This window comes from Triturus cristatus, chromosome 12, assembly GCF_964204655.1.
Source record: "Triturus cristatus chromosome 12, aTriCri1.1, whole genome shotgun sequence".
NCBI lineage: Eukaryota > Metazoa > Chordata > Amphibia > Caudata > Salamandridae > Triturus > Triturus cristatus.
This window is the reverse complement of record NC_140595.1, coordinates 526398634-526419573: the sequence shown is the minus strand read 5'-3', so window position 1 is coordinate 526419573 and position 20940 is coordinate 526398634. Positions and strand designations below refer to the sequence as shown.

The 20940-nt window shown below is 45.0% G+C and overlaps 1 protein-coding gene across 1 annotated transcript in view; it reads left to right on the top strand.

Moving 5' to 3' along the window:
- MBTPS1 (membrane bound transcription factor peptidase, site 1) overlaps positions 1-20940 on the top strand; it is a 362069-nt gene that overhangs the window by 329070 nt on the left and 12059 nt on the right. The window contains exons 18-21 of the mRNA XM_085638544.1: positions 11114-11191; positions 11288-11428; positions 14408-14539; positions 14994-15120. Of these exons, the coding sequence (XP_085494670.1) occupies positions 11114-11191; positions 11288-11428; positions 14408-14539; positions 14994-15120 (478 nt within the window). The remainder of the gene's footprint in view (positions 1-11113; positions 11192-11287; positions 11429-14407; positions 14540-14993; positions 15121-20940) is intronic.

Here is a 20940-nt window from a genome sequence, read left to right as displayed (position 1 = left end):
CATTCCTTTTGTGGCTGCGGGCGCAGCACTGGTAGATACCCCACACGGCAGCAGAGTCAACAGTCCTCCAGTTCCTCCTCCCTTGACAGAGTTGCTGCTTTTAGCTTGTCCTCACTGGCTCATGTCAGGTTTATATCAAGCTGGTGGGAGGCAGGATTCAACATTTCTCCTCCGACTGGATAACCATTAGATCAGACAAATGGACCTTACAGGGCATTCAAAACGACCACAACTTAGCCTTTATTTCCTCCCTGTCCTATTTTCCACACACACACACCAGAACTCATTTCTTTGGAGTCCTTGACCATCCTGATGCACTCTCAAAAGGCCCCATTAAATTGGTTTGGGCTTCTGAGAAAAGCAAGGGATGCTGTTTCCGCTACTTTCTTCTCCTGAAAAAGGACGGGGTCCACAGGCCTAACCCATGACTGTTCAATTAATTTCTATTTAAATTCAAAATTATGTTGCTGGCTCAGATCCTTTATGCCCTGGACCCAGAACACAAGATGGTGTCCTTGGACTTTCAGGGTTTGTATTTCAATATACCCGTCCTGCAGTCCCTCAGTCTTTTCCTGCACTTGAGGCTGGGTCAAGAACACTTTAAATTTGTCGTGCACCCCTTGGGCATTTTCTCGACCTCTCATGCCTTCACAAAAGGGATGGTGGGCAAAGTAAATCTTTGGAGGTCAGGAGCACATGTGCCTGTACCTTGACAACTCGACAACCATTTTTTGTTGTTCAGTCCACTGGTGCAAACGATGTGTAGTACTAACTAACTTTGGTTTCACTCAAGTCAATTTCTCTTCCTTTCACTTCCCAAATCTATATAGGGGAGCGGATGTGGAGTAAAGGGCAGAGATGCTCACTTTGGAGCTGGGGAACCAGGTTCGAATCTCTGCGTGGGATCAACATCCTGTGATTCTGGGCAAATCGCTTAATCGCACAGATCACGACTAAGGGTTGCATCCCATGGTGGCACTAGGCATCTTCCAACAGTTAGGGGAGCATAGGTTTGACCTTTTTGCCACCATCGAGAATGTGCAGTGTCAAAACTACTCCGTGTTGGAGTTTCCAAGATCACTCTCTCTTGATTATGGCTAGAGTGGAGCGCAGGACTCCTGTACACCTTTCCGCCCCTGCCTCCCCTGCCCAGAGTTTAGAAGAAGACCAGGAACGATCAAAGTCATTCTAGTGGCTCTGGATTGGGAGTGGAGAGTGTGATAGCTGGAACCTCTGAGCATCTGTCCTCCAGTAAGGATACTGCTTTGGGAGGATCTTCTGTTGCAGTGCAGGGCAGGGTTATTCACCCAAACCTGTGCAGTCTACACCTCCGTGCTGTGGAGATTGAGCTTCAGCAGTTAAATGTGTTAGATGTACCACCAGAGGTTGTGGATGTTATCTTCGCTCCCAGTGTTGCTCTGCAAAGTCAGTTTGGCTCTGGGGTAAAATTGTGGCCTGTTTTGGAGCCCTCAAGATAGACCCATTACAAGTCAAACTATTGGGTGTTTTCTTTGTTTGTTCTATCTGTGGCTCAGCAGTGGGCATCATTGAGGTTAATTTATCATCTCTTTAGGCCTTTTTTGTATTCACTTGACCATTCGTCGTTGTTTAAGTCACCAGCTGTAATGTTTATTAAATGTTTGACAAACGTTTCCTCTCAAACGGTTTGTGGTGCAGCAGTGGGACCTTAATTTGGTCCTGGCTTGTCTCATGTGTTTCCCCACTTCCAGCTGTTGCAGTTACTCGTTGAGTCTTTTCATTCTAAAGACTATCTTCCTCGTCAGAATGACTTCAAATCATTGTGTCACTGAGCTTCAGTCTCTTCAGTGCAACCACCCTACACTACCTTGTTTCTGGAAAAACTGTTGCCGATGCCCAAACTCCTACTACTCCCCCCTTTGTGCTTTTTCTTAAACTATGAATAAGTATTAATGACAATAAAAACATATATGAAGATGCACAGTGTAGTTAGCTATTTACTGAGTGTGGAGAGGTGCTGTAATCCATGAAAGAAGACACCTTAAGTGGAACTTGATGCCCAAGGACTTGCTTAACAATGTTAATAAAGTCACGATTCTGTCCGTAGATATGCTTTTATGTTTTATGCCATGCTGTTCTTTCATAAGGAGCATTTATAGACTATTGTATTTAACCAGAACAAGGACAAAAGGTGTTCTATCCAGACACGTGCCTACCATTGGTGTAGCAGGTACTTTTGGCACCAGGCGCAGAGCCTTGAAGGGCCCTTTGAACCCTGATAATTGCTGTATTTTGCTAACCCTACAGAAGTTAAACGAGCCATTGTCCTTTTTTAAGCTCAAACGAGTCACCCCTGAAAGGGTATCTCAGCGCTATGGCACACAAATAGAAAAGAGTGCTTGAAGAGAGAATCAAAAGAACCAGTTTTTAAGCAGTCTTTTGAAGATGGCCAAGTCAGGGCAGGCCCTTATGTCTAAGGATAGCCAGTTCCGGGGTGGGTAGTAAGATATGAGAATGATCCTACCCTGTATCTCGCCATACATATTCAGCGCGGGCGTATTCGAGATTGCCCACTGGACCGAAGTGGCACATTGGTAGGTAGCGCTGTAGCTTGTATTGTAGGTAAATGTGGCCATTTCCAGAATGAGACTTGTGAACTAGGCAGTGGAATTTGAAGAGCGGACACTTTTTTATTGACAGCCAGTGTAGAGATTTGAGGGTAGTCTTGGAGAGGGTGTGGGATGGCTGTATACAGACAAGGCGGGCAGCCGTGTTCTGCACTACCAAGAGTTTAGCTAAAAAAGCTTCTTTTGCTGCTCCTTAAGAGTGTTGCCATAGTCTAGGCGGCTTTCGATGAGTTGGGCATTTTCTGGTGTGAAGGGGTAGCCATTGGAAAGCCTTTCTGAGGAGGCGCATGGTGCTAAAACAGGAACCATTGGTGGAGCTAGCCAGCTCTTTAGGAGAAAGGTTGTGATCTATTAGGATGCCCAGATTTCTCACTACCTTTTTAGGTAGGGGGGCCGCCCCAGTTTTCATGAGCCTTACCAAAAAGCAGGATCTGTCGTTCCACTGTTCAATTGTAGACAGTTGGTTGCCATCTGGTGAGCAATTTTCTTCATGCAATCACAAAATCTGATCTTTGTTATTCAGGATAGGATCTCATGAAGCTGATTAATTGTGTCTCATGCGCGTAAGAGATGACTTCAAACCCGCAGAATCTTGCGGGGGTACGTAGATATTAAAGAGGGTGGGGATCAAGGATGAGTGTTGCGGCACCCCTTGTCAAGGGCCATAGTACAGGAGTTGAAGGACTCCAGATGCACAGTTTGGGTCTGGTCACAAAAAAATAAAAAAAGGTTTTTAAGCCATCCTGGGTCTTTTCCCCGACACCAATATCAACAAGGCTGTGGATCAAGCTGGAGTTTGAGATGGTGTTAAATGTGGCGGATAGGTCGAGCAATACCAGCATGGCTGGGAGACCATTGTCCAGAGAGAGGGTCTGATGGTGTCTAATACTGCTACCAGTACCGTTTCTATGCTGCATGACGCACGAAAACCTGACTGGGAGTGGTCCAGCAGGGAGTGGCTTTCCAGAAAAGACGTGCAGTGTTTACCAGTGTCTCCAATATTTTACTGAGAAAAAGGAGCAGTGATATCAGCCTATAGTTAGATAGCTCTATGGGGTCCACCGTAGGTTTTTTAAGATGAGTCTGACCAGAGCTGCTTTCTGTCTCGTAGGAAGAGTTTTGGTGCTGAGAGAGTGGTTATACAGACAGGTGATCACCGTAAGGAGTGCCGGGGGCAAGAGTCACCATGGTGTGAGTAGAATGATCCTCTGGTGGCCCTGAATTCATTTTGTTCATCAAAGTTAACACTTGCACGGAGTTAAAAGGATCAACATGGTGGTTAGCAACTGAGGTGGTGAGTGAGGGCAATTCTACCTGCGAGTCCTTTCGAAATAGTACTGTAGATTTTGGAGATTGTGATGACCTTGCTGATCATTTTTAGGAAACAAAGAGACTGGGATGCTTAAATGAGAGAGGCGCAAGCAGTGGGTTTGATTAACTCTTAGCATTTTATTAAATTCTTTGGTCGGGTTACCTCCATTGTTAATTATGTCCACTATGTGGGACCTTCAGGCTTCCCTAATGTTTTTAGGTCTCGGCTGAGACAGCGCTTTAGCGCTGCTCTGGCGAGACTTGTAGTAAGGGAGTTTTGGAAGTGCAAACAGTGGCTTTTCAGGCCTCCAAATACAGTGCATGTGCCCTGGGCGCGCGCACCATTTGGCAGCCTGAAAAGCACTGCCTGATCACTTGCTTTGATGTCCTCAGTGAGCCGCGCGGCCACTGAGGACATCAAAGTGCACACCATTTGCCACCCCCTTGTTTTTTCCTTTGATCCTTATCTTTCCCTTCCTCAATCTCACCCTCTCCCTGCCTTTTACAACTGCGGCCCGCACCACTGCGCCCGCCCCCACTCCCCCCTCCCACTCCCTCCTCGTCCGCTTCAGTGCGCTCTTGTTCTCTGTCTCCCAAACATCATCCAGCAACGATGCCATGGCTGGTTTCACTTTCTTTGTTTAATCACTGTGGCCTTTTATTTACCCCTCCCACCTGCCAAACAGCATCCAGCAGCATTCACCATGGCTTTTTATTTATGTAATAGAGCGCCCGTAATGCTAGCCTCAAAAGAACACCTAGCCAACCTCCCTAACAGCATCAAGCAGGGATCGCCGTGGCTCCCCTCCCACCTCCTAAACAGCAATAAGCTGCAATCGCCGTGGCACTCTATTTATTTAAGCGAGGTTCCCCATTTTCCCAACCACCTCTGATTTCCTCATTCCGAACTCACTCTTCCCTCCATGAAAGAGCAGTTCTTAGGATATGGCGGAGAGCCGACGCCAGGACCTCGCACTGTGATCCCCCCTCCCTCCCACCCGTTGCATGTGTAGGTGCGTGACCCCATTCCCCCTCTGGCTGCTTACAACAGTATGCAGTCATAAGCGGCGTGCTGCCACTTTAAATTTGCCCTGCACCTACCTTACTGACTTGCTGCTGCACTTTCAGTCAGTCCCTCAAAGGATCATTCTCCCGTCTGTGTTTTCTCCAAGTGGCAGTAATGGATGAAGACTTTTGAGAAGTAGGCAGGCCGGCGACACCTTGGGATGGCTGCTCGAGGTCATCAGCACTGTTTGTGTGGAAAAGTTGACCTGCTCCGCACGTTTACCGAGGAGACCGCAGCATCATTGACAGTCACCCGTTTTAAAGTTAACAGGCTGTGTCAACTTGGACGCTAGCATGTTCCCAGTGTTAGTGGGGAGCTGAATTACTGTTCGATTTGTTGTGGTTTTTTAAAGCTGTGAATGTACAGAAAACTGCATGAATTGATTTAAATTCTCAGTGGACTTAAGTTAAACTGAAGTGAACTCCGCACCAACGAGTGATTTGTGAAAGGAGTGATTTGTGAAAGAAGTGATTTGTGAAAGGCTGTCCTATTTATGTGTAAGGTATTTTTCTAAACGTTAAGATTTTAGAGATTTGCAATTAACACTGTCTACAAGAGAGTGGGTATAAAATACTATCTATAGACTTCCACAGAAGAAGGTTGGCAATTTACAGAGGGGGGTCATCAAGTAAACAGTGCATAGTTTGTTACAAAAAAAAAACACAAGTGCAGAGGACCAAAATGTTTCTTAGAAGTCTGCTACTGGCGCTCTTGAATGCAGTTTACCCATGGCTTTGTGTGGCACGATGTGGTGTGCATGTTGATGTACTCTCTGGTTTTATATGATGTGGTGTAATGTTAGGTAGTGCAGTATAGTATGATGTGGAGTTCGGTATAATGAAGTGTGATTTGGGGTAGTTTTATATGGTGCGTTTTTGTGTTATGTTGTATGGTATTAGGTGGTATATGCCGTAGATTGGGGTTTTGGATATTGTAGTATGGCCTGCTGTAGAATTGTATGTTGTATGGGTGGCGTTATATGATGAGCTTTTGTAAAGTGACATAGTGTGTTGTATAGTCTGGTATGATGTGATGAAGTATTGTATGGTATAAATATGGTACTGTACCTGTAATTTGGCTTACCACTACTTTGTTCAGTCGCAGTGCCACTCAATTCCACACAAATGCACACAGCATAATTCCACTACACAACACATTTCAACACCTCATAATTCCTCACCACAGAATTCAACTCCACATCACTCCACTACATGCCACATAATCACAACACAACAAATTCAACTTCACAAATTTCCACTCTACTCCATGCCACATAATTCCACTTCACTTAATGCCACTACATGCAACATAATTTCATTACACTCCACACAACACAATTCATCTCCAGATAATTCCACTACACATAATTACATTACAACCTATATAATTACACTTCAAAACACATAATTACACTTAACAAAATGTAACTCCGCAACATGCCCCATATTTACACTCCATATAATTCCGCACCATGCCACACCACACAATTCAGTGCCTCACAATTCAATACCACACAACATAATTACACTCCACTCAATAGCACATTATCACACTTCACTTGAATCTACTCCATGCCGCGTAGAAGCACTCCACATAAATACACTCCACACCATGCCACATAATTCTACTCAACATAATTCCACTCAGCGCCACACAAGTCCATGCAACACAATTCAACTCCACACAATTCCATTCCACAGTACATAATTCCACTACAAAACACATAAATGCACTTCACACCACAAAAATCCACATCATGCCATATAATTCAACACCACGCCACATACTTCCATGCAAAACATGCCACTCCACGACACATAACACCACTACACATAAGTCCCCTACACTTAATACCACATAATTACTATCCACATAATTCCATTGCACAAGCACGCACTGAACCAACATTTCTCATATTGGTTCACTTCAGGTCTTTCAGCACAGTTTCTTTACCATAACTTTTCAAAAAATCCAAACCGCAAACACACTCTCGCCTCTATTTCTTTCGCTGTCTTGTGCGTACACAAATGCAGCCTCTTTATGCGTCTATAATCTTCTCTCCCCTTCATTCCCTTTCTCACACACTCCTACTATTCTATCTAGACTTCATTCACCACTTCATACACAAACTACCTATTCCTCTCAATCTTACTTTCCGTCTGTTTTATACAACCAGCACCCTTTTCTTTTCACCATACCACATAATTCCACTACACAAATACACTACACAATTCCTCCCCACACAATTTCACAACTAACAATTCCAATTCAAACCACATAATTCCACTGAAACCAACATTCATCCTCTCCACTCCAAACAAAAAACATAAGTAAAAACCAATATATTTTACAAAACCAATAGCTCAAACTCTCGCAAATGCGAGACCTATTGCATTGCAAATGCTTGTTTATGGTAGATTCCTAATGCTGCTTTATAGGCAGTTTTGTCAGGAGGGGATTTTGTGGCTCTCCATTTCCGTTCAAGTTGTCTACAGGCTGCTTTTTAGGTCTCGCAGACCTAGCGTTGCAGCGCACATGCGCTGCTCGCTCTGCGAGGCATATTATAGTAAAGGAGATTTTAGAAGTGGCGTGGAAGCCCCGCCCCTGGCTTGCGTCATCGTCCATGCTAAACGCTGGATTTCCATTGTAAATGAGGCTTCTTAGTCCCTCCTTGTTACCGCCCTGTCTCCTTTTGGGATGGCCCATCCGGACTGGATCTTTTGCTTGTGGCGTTATACGGTGTCCTTTAACTAGTTGGTAAGCACTTTTGTTTCATTCGCACAATGCCTCCAGCTCCTGATTAAGTGATAAAGCCCAGGCCGAAGCTTGAACCCTGAAAACGGAAGATAACTTTGGTCAGTGGGGACGGCTCTCCCCCCGGCTCGTGGCATGTCGCGTTATTCATCCTGGGGCCGGGCGCGGGAGGGCGACGTGTGCGACTGGTATTACTTGTTCCAAGTACCGCGGAGATTCCCTTGGGGCTCGCTGGTTGAATGTCATCCTCCACCCACACCCTGCTGTCTCCGAAGCTTTAGGTGGGATGCCCCCCTCTTGCAGTCTGGCCACCTACTCCTCTCCCACAGATGACCATTACAATGCAGCTTCCTTCTGGTTGAGCAGCGCCTCCTACACTCCTGTGGGTAAATCTGCAGTGGGAGCTTTGAATGTACCCTTCTTCAACTGCATGATGCATGGAGTCAGAGGCTTGTGAGAGCTCCGTGCAATGTACAATATCCAATGTGCACGTGAGAAATGGAGCAGATGAGTGAGACCCGTAGACCGGTGGCCTGATGGAAAACACACCGCTGAGCGTCGTGCCACCCTCACCATCAGCAGTCTGTCTCTTATAGGCTGGCTGGCCCTCGCTGTCTGACAACTCATCTCGCCGTCCGTGAAGTGGCAACAAACTTACACACGTCTACAATGGCCAACACTTTAAAGTGAACATCAATGGCTGGCCAAGGGGACTGAGCCTTCCGCCGATGCCTTCCACGACTCTTCCTTTAAAATAACATGAGATAAGTGCAAGAGACAGCAATGCTCTTCTCTCCACCACTTGCAGAATATATATAGATATATTTGGGGAGTTTTATATAGCACGAACTAGACCGGAATGTTTCAGAGAGCTTTACATGTGCACCAGTTGCGTTACTGAGGGACACATTCATTTTTTGTTAGGCACGGGGAGATTAGGTGCAATAGGTCTCATTTGTAAGAGTTTCAGCTATTGGCATTGTAAATGATAATGCTTTTTAGGTCTCGCCTGGCTATCGCGCAAGCGATTGCTCAGCGAGACTTATGTAGGGGCTTCCGAAAAATGCTCCCAAAGGCTTCCCAGGTGGATCGGATGGCGGTTACGCGCACAACCACGCGCATTCCATTTGCCACCAGCTACTTCCTGCGCGTGCGCGCCACCTGACGCATTCAGATGGATTTAGTAAGGGGCACAAGACCTTAGGAATGCGGTTTATGGGCAGTGCATGTGAGGCATTCAAGCGCGAAGCTGGCATCTGGCATCGGACTTGAAAGCAGCAGACTGCTTTCGCCAGAACTTTCGTTATAACTCACACCCCATATGCTCGTTCCCTCCCACCCTTCCTTTGATGTCCGGTTTTCTTGTTGTTTACAAACCACGCCGCACACTGCTGCACGCCGCACACTGCTGCACGCCGCACACTACCGCACGCCACACACTGCTGCATTACACACTGCTGCACACTGCCACACACTGCTGCACGGCACACACTGCTGCACACTGCCACACACTGCTGCACACTGCTGCATTACTCACTGCTGCATGCTGCACGACACTGCTGCACGCCTCACACTGCTGCACGCCTCACACTGCTGCACGCCTCACATTCTGCATGCTGCACACTACCGCACGCCACACACTGCTGCATTACACACTGCTGCACGCCTCACACTGCTGCACGCCTCACACTGTTGCACGCCTCACACTGTTGCACGCCTCACACTGCTGCACGCCGCACACTGCTGCACGCCGCACACTGCTGCACGCCGCACACTGCTGCACACCACACACTGCTGCACACTGCTGCATTACTCACTGCTGCATGCTGCACGCCGCACACTGCTGCACGCCGCACACTGCTGCACGCCGCACACTGCTACACGAAACACTGCTGCACGCCGCTGCATGCCACACACTGCTGCACGCTGCACACTGCTGCACACCACACACTGCTGCACACCACACACTGCTGCACACTGCTGCACGACGCACACTGCTGCACACCACACACTGCTGCACACTGCTGCACAACGCACACTGCTGCATGCCGCACACTGCTGCACGCCGCACACTGCTGCACACTGCTGCATTACTCACTGCTGCACGCTGCACGACACTGCTGCACGCAGCACACTGCTGCACGCCGCACACTGCTGCATGCCGCTGCACGTCACAGTGCTGCATGCCTCACACTGCTACACGAAACACTGCTGCATGCCGCTGCATGCCACACACTGCTGCACGTCGCACACTGCTGCACACCACACACTGCTGCACATTGTTGCACGCCGCACACTGTTGCACGCCGCACACTGCGGCATGCCGCACACTGCGGCATGCCGCACACTGCTGCACGCCGCACACTGCACACTGCTGCACGCCGCACACTGCTGCACGCCGCACACTGCTGCACGCCACACACTGCTACACAAAACACTGCGAGTTTATGCTACTGACATTGTAAATGACAATGCCTTTTATTTGTTTTAAAACCGAAACATAAATAAGTCATTGTAATTTTACAATGCCAATAGCTCAAACTCTTATAGATGCGAGACCTATTGCATTGCAAATGCTTGTTATGTATGCGTTTGTAAACCTGCAAGCAGCATTTACCCACCGCGTGCAGGTTTTGTAAATACATAAATAAAAGGCATTATCATTTACAAGGCCAATAGATCAAACTCTCGCAAATGCGAGCCCCATTGCGCTGCAAGTGATTGTTCTGTTTAGAGGCCTTAGTAATACCAGGACTTTATTAGGCTTTGGGTAGCTAAGTTTGACAGGTGCAATGGTATTTAAACCCTGACAGAAGGAGCTCTGGAAGTCTTCCAGTGCGAGATTATCATCTAAGTGCAATGTGGAGGGTAAGGTAGGAAAGTGCAGGATGGAAGAGGGAAGTGATACCATCGTCCACAGTCTTATCATTTTAGGTGCTACTGTCTTGTGTCACCTAGATTCCCCAATATTGGTGTTGAAGTTTATGGAGAAGTGGTCTGTCCAGACCAGCGGTTTAGGAGGTTCTACCTGTAAATTTGAAGAATTGGTAAAAAATAAGGTCCAAAGAAAGACCCGCTATATGAGTGGGGCCTAAAACTTTTTGGTACAGTCTAGTGATTCACTGTCTGAAAGCAGAAGTGCAGTTTCTGGATCTCATTCCAGTTCTGCATGGTAATTAAAATCCCCAATCGGCACCAAATCGGGCATGAACACACACTCACTCTCCCACACGTGGGACAAATTGAAGTGTGATTAAGTATGTACTTTTTAAAAATCTTTCCAAATCCCATCATTGAAATCCTTCTGTTATTTATGTGTGGAGCATTAGATACTGGGTTTTATTTTTGTCATCTAAACAATGCAATTGTATTTCAGTGTACTATGCATCAGGATGCAGCATTGCAAGGTTCCCTCAAGATGGCGCTGTCATTGCACAAACTCTTAAGGACCAAGGTACGAGAACTTAACTCTTGTCTCCAAAGGAATATCTTAACTGTGTGTTGATGCTGTTTCGATTTAGTATTTTTCTCTTCACCCTTTCTGCCCTAGGTCTTGAAGTGTTGAAACAGGAAACGTCTGTTGTGGAAAATGTCCCCATATTGGGTCTTTTCCAAGTACCTTCTGAAGGTGGAGGAAGAATAGTTTTGTATGGAGATTCAAACTGCTTGGATGATAGTCATCGTCAAAAAGGTATCCTTTAGTATCTTTCCTTTAACCCACTGGGGACCTCATCAAAAGCAGTTAATCATTTTCACCCTCTCACAAGCTCCATCCACCTTACAACTTGGACAGATACAGGCTTTCTTTCTTCTCTGTACCTTGTAAAATGCAAGTCAAATCTAGGCCAGTGCGAAACATTTGATTTCTGAAAATCTCATGGTGCATAACAGATGCAAAATTACACAAATCTTGCAGCTGCCATATTTCACACAATTTCTTTTCCAGGTTGTGACATTTTCTTTTTCAATTAGTTTCCTTGCTTGTATTTCGCATGACTTTTGGAAGCGAGATACCACCAAATTTTATTTTGCAAAACTTTGAATAATTTTTGTGACATTTTATGAAACTAGAGTAACTGCTCATCCACACCAGCACTTCAATTCACACAAGTCATATCTCAAATGAAACATTACTGAAACTAAATCTGCACTACTTGCCTCATCTTAAAAAGGCAGTCACTTGGTGATAGTAACAGCCTGGGCCACTGCATCATATTCCAAAGATACTAAGAAACACTCAAAGAGATCTAAAGATAGAGAAGAATGGTCAGAGTCGGAGCCAATGTGAAGTCCAGCATGGGATACATCCATTACAACGCGGTCTTTACACCGCGATACGTTTACAACGTGGCCATTACAACACAAGTCGTTACAACGACTTGCGCTGGATGCAATACAATAAGGAATAGTATGATTTACTATTCCAACACCTTCCCTACTGTTACGTAGGCTGGAATTGGAATAGTAAATCATACTATTCCTAAGTCCAGTGCCCTCCAGCGCAAGTCGTATCGACTTGCATTGTAATGACTGCGTTGTAGACGTATCGCGGTGTTAAGACCGCGTTGTAACGTCATACATTTGTCCAGCAGTATTCAAAGAAGTTTACTATACATACTTCATTAAAAATAAACTTTCATTTGTGTCCTATTCTAATCATACCCATTAAAAATAACTTGAAACTGAAAACTTTTGAATTCTCAAATAATGGGACATACAGGGAAGATTCACGCATGTGAATCCATGAAAGTGGGATGGGAGTCCCACAATAATCAAAGCAAGCATGCATTGTTAAACATAGGCAGAACAAGTTTAGCATGGTCACAATAGTAGCCTACTTGTAACATGTAAAATAAATCTTAATTCCAGCCAATCCGCATAGAGTACAGCTTTCACCCCTTACCCATACAGGCTACCATAGCTCAGTAAACTTAAAAAAAAAAAAGTTGCATTTCCATTTAATTTCTCAAATATCAATTTTTCGACATGGAGTAAAAAATGGTATTGCATCTTAAAAGGAATTATGGAGTATTTTTCTACCATTTTTCCCCAGAGGGTTGTTAAAGTTGGTCTTAATTTAAAATCGGGCTTTCATAGAAATCCTAGTATAGTCCATCCATTGACAAACCGCTTTTGACAACTGTTCATTGTGAAGATCTATTTTTCCTTTAATGTTTAGTGAGTCCATTTGTACGGATTTCCTACGGTTATATAACACATGTGGAGGGATAGGTATGTTCTTAAAAATAGTTCATGATATAAAATTTGAGCTGTACTGTATGTTAAAATGCAACAAATAAAATCTTCCAAAAATATATTTTGTGAGTCTCGCTTTTAAACATTAGGTACCCAGCCTGGTGGGCTAGCTAATGTGTAAAAGTAAGTTTGACAATGTAAATATTTGAAGTAGACTTGGGCATTGTTAGTATGACTCACAGTGACCTGGATATGGATGTCCACTAATGCGATTTCCATTTTAGATTAATATTTTTTTCTGCTGGTAGGTTCGGAAATGCAGTTAGCAAGCTCCTGGGAATTTGTCAAGAAACCAACTTGAAAAACTTTAAGATAACATTGAGATATTGAGAGGACAACAGATGGCAACCGTAGTATTGATGTTGGAGCCAACAATCCTTGTAACCTCAATCTTGGCCCACCTACCGTTTCTAGAATGGTTTACGAATATTCCCCAGTCTAGGCATAATCTAGTCTAGAGTTGACAGGTTCTCTAACTACCACTTGCCTCTAATTACTAGGCCGTAGATAAAAGATTTATATAGCCCAGAACAAGATGGTGACATTTCTTGGTCATACAAATGACTCGTCTTTGAGTAGTTGCTCACCCAGTAATATTTTGACTTGGAGTTGAGGGGAGTAAAAACTCCTTATCTAGACAATGGTTGTCCTATCTACCAGGAACAAGGTGAACCATTGTTTTGATATTAGGTAGTGATCAACTGCACTCCATTTGGATTAAGTGCTCACACCATCAAAAGCGAAAGAGAAGTCTAGCAGTTAGCGCAAAGATGGGGTCCCATTGTCCTTAATTCTTAACAGCTTATTGTTGGTTTCCAGGAGTGCTGTTTTTGAGCGACATTGTGGATTAAAGCATGACTTGAACTGATTGGACAAATGAAAAGGTCCTTTAATTGTTTCTTTGGCACCTTTCCTGTTAATTTGTGACTGGTATTCTGGTAGTTGGGCAATAATTGCTCTGGTCCTTTGTAATCAGTCTGAGCTTCTTTGGCTGTGCTTTTGTACAAGTCTGACTCAGCATCTGGTGGTTGTTTGGAAAAGGGCCATAAAAACCTCCGGAGCAATGGATAAAATCCATCCTGAAGCCGCATGGCTCCACTTTATTAGAATTAATGGAAATCAGTCCTCAAGCGAGTCAAAGCATTCTGCTTTTTGTTGGTGTGTGTTTTGGTAGGCACTGCCAGTCAAAAAAACATCTAAAAGGCACATGCTTTCCTTAACTTAAAAGTAAGAGAATTAAATAATGAAAAATGACTTTCTCTCCCTCTTGGACTCTCATATGGCAAACCTATTTTCTTCTTCCACAAAATTTAGAGCAGATCGGAAAATACATGACAGTTGAATTCAAAGCGTTGAAATTTTGAATTGAAAGTTTAAATTGCTGCATATTGATTGTGTTTTGTGTTCTCTGCAGACTGCTTTTGGATGCTGGATTCCCTTCTCCAGTACACCTCCTATGGGGTAATGCCTGCCAGTTTAAGCCACTCTGAGAACAGGCAGCGGGCCCCAACCGGAGCAGGCCTTACGCTGCCCCTGAGGATGGAAGGTAAATGTGTGACTCCTTTAATAGAGTATAAAGAGAGATTAATGGTCTGAATTATAATGGTAGTAAACATATGCGTACGGTATTCTATTTTATTGCATTTAACAATGTGCACCCATACAAGTTTCCGTTTTCACAATAATAACTTGAAATTGGTTGTGAAAGCACCTTATGACTCATTTGATAAATAAAACTAGAATATCCATATTCACTGAATGTCCTGATGTACTGCATGTAATAAGACTACTAAGAAATTTGGAGCCATATTTATCCAAGTGTTTTTACTTCTAAGATGAAAGTGCTTTCGTAAATTAAATCTTTATAATTGCTGATTCTGTGATGGTTTTGAAAGATTTCAAGACGGAATGTTTGTTTCAAGCAGATATAATATAGTACAATAAAAGACTTTACAGACCAATCAAAAATAGCAATCTAACCTATCATTGAACGATTGCAGGAAACCACCTTCATCGCTATTCAAAAGTGCTGGAAGCTCATCTGGGAGATCCCAAGCCTCGGCCCCTCCCAGCATGCCCTCACTTGTCTTGGGCAAAGCCCCAGCCGTTGAATGAAACTGCTCCCAGGTCAGTATGTTTGATCACTATTGACTCCTTAACCTGCTAGTTTGAAGACTGGTTTGGAAATGAATGAACGAACATCTACCATGTAATCTTTGTGTCACCTAAAACTTTTGTTCTGCAACTTACGAATGTACCACATATTAAATACCTTTTTGACAGGTGTAGCATATGACCTAAGGCTCTGCTCAGTAATCTGTGTCATTTTTAAAAGTTTTTTCTGATAGCAGGGCAAGTGTTTGAGATCTAGGAGTGCAAATGTTATTGCTCCCTCAACCCTGCCTATAATGCAGGGTTGTTCAACATGGACTGTCATCAGTTCTTCAAAGATGTACTATGACCTTTTCTCAGGCCTGCCTCTCATGCACGAACATTCAACATTGACCGGGGTAAACAGTTTTTTCAAGATGTTACATTTCCATGTCAAGCTACTTCAGCTTTACAACCTTTAATAAATATGGTTAACCCCAACACATAAACGTTACATGCTGAGATTAATTGTGACGTCACTTAAAACAATCCGATATATGCTCCCAATACAGGTGTGTTAGTCAGAACACTATTTGGTTTGCACAGTGTTGTAACTAAATAAACACACAGTATTCAAAGAGGAAATCTGAACCTGTTCTTTGAAAAAAACATCATAGAGTAAACTGAAGACATCACTCTTCCTGCTGAAACTGTTAACAGTTAACCTGGAAACAATTGTTTACTCTGACAACACCACAGCACTTCTCAAGCAATAACTATTCAGAACACTCCCAAGACCACCATGGTTCATGAAGCAAAGCGCTCCTCACTTTCAGAATATCAGTATGCAAACTAGAAAAGGAATGGTAAGTCATTAAATCACTTAGTAACTAATCCAAACTAAAACATTGAGGAAAAAAATACAAAACTGTATTTCAAGACAAGCTATATTGAAGGACAGTTTTCAACAAACCCAGCCAGATCCTTATTTAAGTTTATTCATACGGACACTGACTCGTCCATAGAAGGGGCACCCTTGTCTTCTCACAAAAAGTGCAATGAATTCCTCACTGTTCAACAATAAAGCTGGTGTCGTCCAAATTGAAATAACACTGAAACATTAACTTCAACTGCCTCAGAAAACACAGAATACTTGAGCAACCTTTTCACACATATCACCAGAAAAGCTCCACAGAATTGTGAAAGAACACCATTCAACCTGTTATTATAAAGTTGCACGTCCAGCAAATTTAATCAAACATAACTTTAACCTTTTAGAACCAGATTTCTGCCTCTGGAATAATGCATTCCAAGAACAAGAAATTCTTTCAAACCACATGAATGTAGGGAAAATGTCCCCAATCTTATAGAAACAAAAGATGTACCCAAACAGTTTAACCAACATCAGACTGGTCTCCAGGTTAAAGTGGTTAAGTAAGGCCATTGATGTGAATTGAGTTATCTTACCTAACTGAAGACATTCTATGTTCAGAGAACCAGTCTGCCTTTTGGCAGCCACCCCTCGATTCAGTCTTGTATGGCATATGGAGTTCCCTGAGGTTCCTTTCTCTTATCTGCTCTTTTCAGCTTATACTTATAACTGCTGAAAACACATTTAGCAGAGACTGAAGTAAAAATGCATCTGTAGGTGGATGACACACTACATTACTTTAGATCTCATCATTGTCTGATGTCCTAAATATTCGAACTTTTCTAGAACAAGCTTTGAGGTCACATTACTCAATTCTGAAACTCCAGAAGGCTGAATTTAACCTTTTCCCCACCAGCTCTAAAAGCAAATTGAACCCCAATCTACTTGAACTGATGGTTGAAGGTTTCACCCTCTTTCTCATGAAGTAAAATTCCTTTGGGTCATCCTGGATTGCATATTGCTGCTTACGCCTCGTATTGGCAAAATATGCAAGCTTCGATCACAGTTTGTTGCCTTAATAAGCTCACGACTTGAGTGCGGGAATGGTGTTCACTCAGAAGTTGCAGTTGTCTCTCTAATTCCAATCAAAGCAATACTTTGTGCAATGGGAAGAGGAAATTTGACCGCACCTCCCTGGTCTTAAAAGCTTGATTGGGTATTCTTAGAAATAAAAAAATTGTCTGCTGTAACTTTCAAAGACATCCGGTTTATCAGACCTCGATATCTAATCAACTCACATAAAATATCTTGAGGCAAATACACCTCTAGAACTTTAGACTTGCTGCTGCTCACAATGCCAGAATTCAGAATGTTGAAAGCTTTAGAACTGTCCATCTCAGATGCTGTAACCTTTTTCTGGAAGTCCCCATTGAACTGAGCAATGGACAGGAAACACATTTATTGACATTGTAACTAAAATAATCTGTCTGCTAGAGACTTCTAATCGCAGATTTCTTACCTTTGAATTATCCCCAGGCGTCAGACTGGATCCGTAAATTGTTTAGTGAGCAGTACTCCTTCCTGACAGTACGTTGTGGAATTTGGCTGCGCATGGTGTCGGCGGCATCATCTGCACCAGAAGTGATTAGTGCGGTGCCAATATAGGCGCCACCCCAGTGCGCCTAAATCAATTCTTTTCTTCTGCACTAGTCCGCGCAGATCTGGAGAAGACCTACTCCACTGTACTTTTTTGACAAAACTCTTTTTTCGACTTTTGTCAAAGTCTCCTGGTGTAAAAGGATGTTATCCAGGAAGGCTGGCTTCAAGTCCTGCGGCGCCTGTCACTGATCTAGGTTTGTGACGAACCCGAGCCTTGTATGCCTTTGATGCCTCAAGTGCGACCATGTCCCAAAGGCCTGTGTCAATTGCTGTGCCATGAACCTGAAGGCCTTGAGGGAGCGATGCTTCAAGTACCAGGCGGCTTGACGTGCAACACCACGATGATTGAGGTCCCGGTCAAGGGGAAGGTCCCACAGTCTGAGATCTTTGTTCCACTCTAAGTCGTCTGATCATTCGGGTAAGTTACACCTCCACCACAAGAAGTCGTCAAGAGATCTTTGACTTCCCCCACGTCCGTTGGCAGACTAGACAAGGGAGTGTTCACATTTGAGGCCTGCCTCCACAGTTAAGCCTGTGCCTGGGATGTCTGTGCCTCCCTGAGTTTCTGGCAGCCGTTGCGGGCTCCGCCCAGGTAAAAGAGTTCTTTAAGGCCCAGTGCCTCATATTTGGGTGGGCCTTCCCTCTGGCATGCCTATGGGCCCCAAGTGTTCAGCAGGGGACCCTTCTGGTTCCCCCCCCCCCCCCACCTTGCAGGCTGCGTGTTTTGGTGCTGAACAAATTGAAGAGTCGACATGGCACACATCTTGTGTGTGCCATGCCTACAACCCACTGCCCTGGCATAGATCAGTCCCCCCTCTAGCTGGATACACTATACCAGTGGTGAGGGTACAGGTGTCTAAGTCCATTCTTTGACATTGTAAGTGCAGTGCTGCCATTTAAGAGTATATGGTGCTGGGAGTTTGTCATTACGAACTCCATAGCACCATAATGGCTACACTGAAAACTGAGAAGTTTGGTATCGACACTCTCCGCACATTAAACCCACACTGATGCCAGTGTGGGATTTAATGAAAAATGCGCACAGAGGGCATCTTAGAGGTGCCCCCTGAAAACTAACCTTCCACTAGTCTCCAGGCTGAGTGGCTGCTTTCAGCTAACACCACCAGACATGTTCCTGGACCCCTGGGTTGAGAGCCTGCTGCTCTCTGAGGCCTGAAACAATGCACATCCTGGGATGAGGTGCCAAGCCTCCACCCCCAGGATGGGCAGGGTTCACAAAGGGTAAGCTTCAAAGGCTTGCCGCCTTTGTGAGCTTCCTCAGGCCAATTGCGGCTTTCAGCAAATGGTCCCCACTGGTTCGGGCCCCCACTTTGGGTGGGTGAACCGGCGGGAAAAACAGGTGAGGAAGAGAGGTATGCCCACCTCTGCCAACTCCACCCCTCAGGTGGGGTAGGCGAGGTGAAGCATAACTCCTAGTCCCTGCCATCTTACAGATGGGGGGACTCAGCCAACCAGGGACAGGCTCATGCCCCCGTCCCACTGGAGGGTGGCATAATAGGGGGTGTGCCCACCCCAAGGAAGGGACCCATTGGTCCCTGCATTTTACCTACCTGTAACGTCCCTAAATCTAGTATTCAGGGGCACCCCTGAACCTTGCTTCGTTAGACACTTAGAAATTACAAGAAGGACCGAACAGCCTTGCAGCAGCTAACAAGAGGAAGACGCCCACTGACTTGGCCCCAGCCCTACCGGCCTGTCTCCCCCCTCGAACCTGCTACTGCGAAATACCGGTGTGTCCTGCAGCCAGCAACCTCGAAAACCCTGGAGGACCTGCCTGCCTTCAAAAACAAAGACTTTGTCTCCCGTGAACACTGGATTTGTTCATCTCCAACCTCTGGCCGGACACTATGAATCCGCCCCACTGTGCACCCGCCGTCCACGGACCGAGCTCGAGTGGGCAAACACCACGAGTAGATCACCCCCCCCCCCACCCCCGAGATCCGGCGACTCCTGACCTGCCTCAAACCTCCACCCGACGCCTGCAGCCTAAATCCGGATGGTCCCCCGCCACCAGGAGCTGATAAGAAGAACCAACCCCAAAAGGCACCCCTGTACCCGACGCCCCACGGCCTTGGGTGCCCAAACCGAGGGTGCCTAACCAACTCCTAACTTACCTCTCGAAGTGGTGGTCACACCCAGAAGACCTTCGTCCCCAAGCCTGCAGTGCCTTTGCAAACTGGAGATTCCCCATTGAAACCAACAGGGCGCCCGACGTCGAAAACAGCACCCTGCACCCAGCCGCCCTAGTGCTGCTGAGGGTGTAACTAGAGTGCATCCTTGACCCTGAGGGACCCCTAAGTCCACTCCCAGAACCTCAACTCCCACTACCAAATACTTACCTCAAAACCGATAACACTATTGTCCTCCATAGGATAACATTGAATATTTTTCTGTGAAAAGTTGGAGTTTGAAAACCTAAAGAAATTCTTTCAAATTGTACTGTTTAACAAAAACGATTTTACTTAGCTGTTTACAGGAAATGTCACAGAGTAGTATCCTGGTATACTACTCTGAGTAAGAAAAGTAATGCAAAAGTAACTTACCTGTAATCTTACGGAAAATCCCATTCAAAGTATATGTACTGTATTCTGAAAAGCATTGCATTATCAGTAACACAACTGTAATCAAATCAAAGTACATTTACAATTGCACTCCAAACTGTGTTACAATCTGTATATTTACTGCAAAGTATTTATCACTAACCTGTGCCAGGCTTGCTTGGTTCTAGGAAATAAAATACCTAAAATAATATTTTTGATACAAAACAATTGGTCTGAAGTACAGTCTTTGAGTGTGTGAATTCATTTGCTGACTGAGTGTGTACAACAAATGCTGAACACTGTCCTCTGAAACTGCCTTACTGCTCGACCACACTACCAGAAATAGAGAGTGAGGTGCTATCTAACTTTACCTCTGCCTACCTTTTGGGGTTCCACTGAACTCTGTGCATACTATACCTCACTTTGGTATAGTATATACAGAGCCAGCTTCCTACAAGGATCCAAACCGGATTCCTACTGCACCGAGACCGAGCAGCCGTTGAGGGGGCATCAGCACCACAGAGACCCACTTCCAGAGTGGCCCAGCTGTCCTGATTTTGCACCCTCAACTGGCAAAGACCAACAACCGCAAGGCCCTGGTATGCACAGAGCCCAGCCGACTGTTCCACTACGACGAACCGGCTGTGCCCCCTTGTCCCTAGGACCCTTGTGACCCGAGCCCCCCATTGGGAGCTCCCGGACTTGACCCAAAGTCCCCCTCTGCAGCCTATTTCTTGGTGGTCCTCTTTCAACCGTCGTGGCGCA